The 6,643-nt window shown below is 42.8% G+C and overlaps 1 protein-coding gene across 1 annotated transcript in view; it reads left to right on the forward strand.

Moving 5' to 3' along the window:
• Positions 1–6,643, forward strand: part of LOC109393791 (adenylate cyclase type 10-like) — a 54,617-nt gene that overhangs the window by 24,532 nt on the left and 23,442 nt on the right. Inside the window, exons 10-14 of the mRNA XM_019663384.1 lie at positions 4,242–4,318; positions 4,419–4,608; positions 5,096–5,151; positions 5,894–6,047; positions 6,210–6,430. Of these exons, the coding sequence (XP_019518929.1) occupies positions 4,242–4,318; positions 4,419–4,608; positions 5,096–5,151; positions 5,894–6,047; positions 6,210–6,430 (698 nt within the window). The remainder of the gene's footprint in view (positions 1–4,241; positions 4,319–4,418; positions 4,609–5,095; positions 5,152–5,893; positions 6,048–6,209; positions 6,431–6,643) is intronic.

Consider the following 6,643-nt stretch of genomic DNA (forward strand, 5'->3'; position numbering starts at 1 on the left):
GCAGCCTACGCCGTCGCCAGCGACTCACGGCAGCCCAGCTCCAGGTTGAGCTGTTGTTCAGCATCTTAGCTGTAGAGGGCAGTGTCACTGGCCCTTTATGTGGGATCTGAACCAGGGCCCTCTGGCGTCCCAAGCCAGCTCTTAACCAACACACCCCTCGGCCGGCCCTTCTCTTTTTTGAGAAGAGTGAGTTCTAGGACTGACTGACACTTGCTAGTTGTCTATCCTAGCACTTGGAGCCTCAGTTGTTTCACCTGCAACATGAGGAGTGTAATACTTGCGTGGGTTTTAAAGGAGACGATATATAATCTGTCCCCCAGCATAGCCCTGTCCTAAGACAGGCCTTGCCTGGGCTCTGGCCTGGGCCAGAGTGGTTGAGGAACAGCCCCACTTTGGCTCTCAGGTCCATGGTAGCTGATGTGCCTCAGCCTAGCACAGGAAACAGTCTTAAGAGATGCCCACTGCAGTTGTGTCTGAGAAGTCTCATGCACACATTTGTCCTGGGATAATTGGAGTAACTGGGGTACTGGAGCTGTCCAAAGTGGCTAAGTCCAACCTATCATTTTTCTCCTTAGTCATGATCCTTTAAGGGTTTGCCAGAGCCTGGCATGGAAGGGAGCTCTCCCTCTCTGCCAGTGGCCTTTCGGTCTCACCCTCTGAACTGTATATTGATGTTTGTAACATTATGCCCAGCACTACAGAAACCCATCCTCACTCAAAATAAAATCATTTTCTGTTCTGTTTGGAGAAGCTGTATATTTTTATTAAATTGTTATTTTTAATGCTAATATATGAATAATTTTCCTGGTCAGTTTCCCTTGTCCTTCAAAGTGTCACACATGGATGACCTGGCCAGACAAAGGAAGATTAAGGAGTGTTTTTTTCAAGTGCTACAGGAGGTGGGTACTTCTGCTACATACCATTAACTCTTAGTATGTGGAGATGGTTTTATGCTCATTTTAATCTATGCATATCACACTTTAAAGTAGGTATTTCTTGACCGGCATGCCCATCTGTTGATCTCTTCATTGTTTGTATCTATCCATAATCTTAAGTCCATTGTATAGCACAGCATACAATAAAAGGTCTTTGCTCTTTTCTGATCCTGTTTCTTAATGAAATTTTAGTAACTTAATTTAAAACAGTGGTTTCTAAATACAGATGGATAACTATTAAAAAACAAATACTCAGGCCCCAACCCAGGATTACAGAATCAAAAATCTGTATGAGCAGAAACTAACGTAGCTGTTCTGGAAAGCAATCTAGAAGAAACTAGTCAAACTTTAACAACTAGACCCAGCAGTTCCACTCCTGGACATATTCCAGGGAGTCTGTTTATTGCGGTGTTTGTCTGTGGAGGCGAGGGAGGCATTGGCGTGAACTCAGGTATGAACACTATGGAGTATAATGCGGAAGTTAACGATCAGGGAACAGAACAGCAACACAGCACGATCTTAAAAACAGTCCTGAATAAAGAGAGAGAGAGAAATAATGAGGTCAGTTAAAACAATTTTCTTGACAAAACAACCACATTTTATAGGAACAAATTACAAACAAAAGCCTAAACAATAAACATTAAAATAGTTACCTGCTGCAGTCGGGAATGCAATAGGTGTGGGGAATGTGGAGAAAAGTGGATACACTTTTTTTATGTCTATATGAGTGGGGCATGGTAGCTGGTAGTTTTAGTAAGCTCTCCCAGGTGATTCTGATGTGCATCCTGGTTTGGAAACTACTGGTTTAAGGAATGAATTCCCACACACTGTGAAGCCTTTGCCAAAATGAAATATTTGAAAGCTTTACGTTTGATTTGGAGAATATTTTGATGCTTATTTCTTTTTTCAGTGAGAATATTTTCTTGTCCAAAGAAACACAGTACATTTCTTTGGGAATTAGAGACACAGGCTATATTTTATATTTATGAAGTAAAATATTGCCTGGACTTAGGATACATTTTACTCTGAAAACCCCAGTCTGTGTTGACATTTTAGATAAATTGTTGATGGGAAATTCACGGTAGATTTGCAGACCAGGTGACTTCATTTCTAATCAGAGGTTGTCATTGTTTCTTTGCTGTTATTTCCAGGCAGTGAGGGAAACACTGATGATTTTCCTCATTGACGAGGCCCAGCATCTGGATGCAGCTTCCTGGGAGTTTTTGGGAGCATTGCTCTCCAGTGTGCCCATCATCATCGTGATGACGCTGACACCTCCCTTGCCCCTATGTGGCAGGGCCCAGCACTTCCTGCAGAGCCCTCAGGCCGTCCTGGTGCCCATCATGAAGTTAGCAGTGAACTCACTGTTGAAAATGGCATGCTGGGAACTGAGGGTGGTGAGCATCCCCCAAGAGCTGCAGATGTGAGTGGCTAGGACTAGCTGGGCCTTTCATTAAGGGAGGAGCCAGGGCCATAATATAAGTGAGAAGGCTCTCAGGTCTCATGGAACCAGAGCTGGGGGAGAGAACAGCATTAGTAACCAGCCCGGAAGGCCCTACCTCCCTGGGCTAGCCTCCCAAGTGTTCACAGGACAGTTAGGACTTGGATGGCTTGCTTCATGTGTCGGTTATATGTAGTCAGGCCAGTTTAGCAAGGGGACATGAGTTCTTTTTAACATCAATAGAAGCAAAATAGCTAAGGAAGAAAAGTTACTGCCAAAATATATTTCAAAGCCAATCATAATTTTTTGCTTACATTTCTGTGCTGCTGTTTCCTTCCTACCAAGAGCTCACTGTAACAAAAGAAGAAATATTCCTATTATGTAATAGCCTTATGCTTGGCTGTCTTCAGGTGGGGATCTTTAGTCAGCAACCCCTACTTACCTCTCTACAGCTACATTCTCCACAGGTGCTTGGGAAACCCTCTCTACTGTGAGGTCCTATGCCAGGATCTTCTCTCTAAGGATATACTGCTCTTTCATGACATACAAAAGGAGGAGGAGGAGGAGAACAGCAAGTGGGAAACCCTCTCAGGTAAGCTTAGCTTCCGAGGGGTCGACCCTGGTCCAGCTGCTGGAATTCGTCTTCAACATGGCGCCACCCCCAGCCCTTACAAGGAACATGCGCATTCTCTGCTGGCATTATAGGCAACATTAGCCCTTCCTAGCTAAGTGCACTTGGCAAATAATATGCAACTATGGTGAAAACACTAAATACCTGCCTCCGATAACTTCATTGAGTCAATCAATCTCCTATAGTTCCTTTGCAAGCAGCACAGGAGATGGGGATAGGAACATAGGATCTGTAAACATGACAGTCCACTAGAGGGGATTTATAAACATGAGAGTTCAACAGCGAATTGTACATTACTTAAGAGAAGAGTGCCTTGAGGATTTGGATGGGGGAAATGGGAGAAGGGAGGAGGGCGGGAGAGGAAAAAAGGAGTAGAAGTGTGTGTAAACCCAGAAAGGCATCCTCGAGCTGTGATATAATAGAAGTGAGGCCTATTAGAAGGTAAACAGGAAGAGTGAGAATGTTAGACACCATTGGTGCAGAAAATGTTGTTAGTTTCTAAGAGAAAACTAGAGAACAGGCAGGATGGGGTAAACCACTTTAAACGTGATAGGTTCCATTCATCTTCATCCTTTTAGTTTCTTTTTTTTTTTAAGATTTTATTGGGGAATTGAGGGAGGGGAACAGACAAGTTGCTGTCCTTTTGTTCTTCAGTCTAGTTGTGGAGGACGTCGCTTCACTGNCAATGATGGTGCCAACTTGGGCCAGTGAAGCAACGTCCTCCACAACTAGACTGAAGAACAAAATGACAGCAAATAGTCTGTTCCCCTTTCCCCAATTCCCCAGCACTGTTCCCATCCCCCCAATTCCCCAATAAAAATCTTTAAAAAAAAAAAAGGGATTCATATATTTGCTCCACATATGAGTACATACTTCACATGTTTGTTGTTAATGATCCACTAAAGGATCAGGCGAGGTAATCAATTTGAAAGTACTTCGAGAAGCATATATGAAGTATCTGACAAATATAAGGTATTTTTAGTCTTTTTACTAATCATTACTCCCCAAAATTCCCCTAAAATTTCCCTAAAATAATTGCACCCTAGCTAACATTCCTGGAATAGGGGGACTATTTTGTTTCTATCACATGATGTAGACTGACGGCAGCCTCTGGCCTGTTCTACTCTGAGCTCTAAAACTAGACTTCTGGATGTAGGTGGTGGCAGATCTAGTAGTGCCTGCCTTGGAGGCTTCTGACGGTGTATTTACCCATTGTTGCTTTTCTGATCCCCAGGCTTGTTTCCATCAGTATCACCAATGGACCAGTCTTCTGTGGCATGGTCGGGGCAGTAGCAAGACATGAATACACAGGTAGAATAAGGCACGGGACTGTTGGTTCTGTGACTTAGCGGGTAAAGGTGGAGGAGATGATCCCAAAATTCTTGAATCCTTTTCTGTCTCCTGGACACAGTGATTGGTCCAAAAGTGAGCCTTGTGACCCGAATGATAACGGCTTATCCAGGTTTGGTGTCCTGTGATGAGGTAACATATCTAAGATCCATGCTACCTGCTTACAACTTCAAGAAACTGCCAGAGAAAATGATGAAAAACATCTCCAACCCCGGGAAGATGTATGAATATCTTGGTCATAGAAGATGTATGTGAGTGTCCTTGTGTGATAGTTCATTCCGATCTCTGTTACAGAATCAGGGCATGAGAGTAATCAGGGCTTGACTGTATGAAATTAGAAAGGAAGATACTTCTGGTACTGGCCTATTGGAATAAGAAACATAAAGAGAGGGTTTAGTGTCTGAGATCTTCAACTTTTATGTTTGGTTCTTAAATAGTTCCTCAGTGAACTCCTTGCTATCCAACAGGAATAACAATAGGTCATTAATCTGTATGTTCTTTTTTCTTTGTGTACGTCACAGTGTATCTATTCCCCTGAACTTAGAACAATCAATAATACTTCTCCCCTCCCTATTCCCAAAACTTTTAGTTTTTTTTAAACTCTTCTATACAGAACTCTGTACCTCTTGAGTTATCTGAAAACACTTGTTTATGAGAACAATTATTCCTCTATTTTAAGATACATTATCTATCCCAGTCTATTTTTAATGGACACATTCCATTTGTCCTTTTTCCTAGAATGTTTGGGAAGAGACATTTGGCCAGAGAGAGAAATAAAGATCACCCTTTGTTAGGTGAGAATTTTTTTTCTACCTTAAATTATCTTTTTGCAGCTGTAGGTGACTAATTGTGATTTAAAAACAAAATTCAAGACTAAATGCTTCTAAGCTTGTATTAAAATATAGAAAGCAGCCTTCTTAGTGAATTTAATGTTAATTCTGGAGAGGACTTGCCATTTCTTTTCCATGTTGAATGTTTAAATTTCAGGTGGAGTTTTGTCACTTTGCCTGAGAAGTACCAACATTTAGTAAGAATCTTTGTAAGTTTGAGTTCAGCTATTGAGATCTGACCAGCTTGTTGTGGATCGCCTTGAAAGGGAAATCCCTCATCCTTAAATAGCGAAGATAGCATCACGATGTTGCCACTCTGTACTTACTTTGTCTATATCTGTTAGTCCATTGTCTTTACATAGCAGTGACAGACTTTGAAAACTAAATTGTTATTATGGAAACTTTTACTAAAAGCTAAGAACATAGAGTAGCCTCATGTCCACATGGCGCCTAATTGTCCTGAATGCCATTTCTTAGGCTCTGGAGCAAATCCCCAAGCCCAGCACACATGTCTGTATAGTCCAGAGTGAATTTTCTGGAAAGAGATGTATGAAGCCTCATCAAAGAATGGGATTCTGCCAGGAATCCGGGTGGGGGGGGGGGTTGAGCGGGGCCATTTGGAGACTTAACTTTGCATATTAATTTAAATACATGGAGTGCTTACTAAAAAGCACAGGAGGGTTAGGTGCTCCCTGTCTCTCTACAGACCGGGAGAAAGAACTGGAAGCCTTCCGAATGGCACAGCAGGGATGTTTGCAGCAGCAGAAGGGACGAGCAGTTGTGTATGAAGGTGGAAAAGGCTATGGCAAGAGTCAGCTGTTGGCCAAAATAAACATCCTGGCCCAGAAGGAAGGGCGCAGGTAAAGACTCCTGCTTTCTGCCTTAGGGTCTGCTTCTCTTGAGGCTGCTTTCCCTTTTTGGTGAGACTCTTATATCATCAGATTCAGCATCCTCGGGCTGGTAGCGTGAGTAACCTCTCTGTGGGTCAGTGGACTCCTTGTGACCATGGTAACATTCGCCAGGGTGTTGCCAATGAAGCTGAAGGAGGCAGATTCCACGCAGTGCTTCTATGCCATTCAGACCCTCATGGCCATCTTCTTTGAGCTTGACACGTGCCCAGCCTGTTACCGGCAAGAGTGCCTGCACATCCAGCTCCGTGGAGTGGTGGAAGAGCCACTGCACTGCCTCTTTAATGACCTCTTCTTTGTGAAGGTAATGAAGCAGTGGCTTCCTGAATTGGATTACTAATTACTAATATATATATATATGAACACACAGTTAGCAATGGCAGGATTGAGATTGGAAATCCCTGTGATACCAAAACCCTGGCTTTCTCTTTTTTTTTTTTTAAAGATTTTTATTGGGGAATTGGGGGGATGGAAACAGTGCTGGGGAATTGGGGGAAGGGGAACAGACAAGTTGCTGTCATTTTGTTCTTCAGTCTAGTTGTGGAGGA

This window comes from Hipposideros armiger, unplaced genomic scaffold (assembly GCF_001890085.2).
Source record: "Hipposideros armiger isolate ML-2016 unplaced genomic scaffold, ASM189008v1 scaffold_389, whole genome shotgun sequence".
NCBI lineage: Eukaryota > Metazoa > Chordata > Mammalia > Chiroptera > Hipposideridae > Hipposideros > Hipposideros armiger.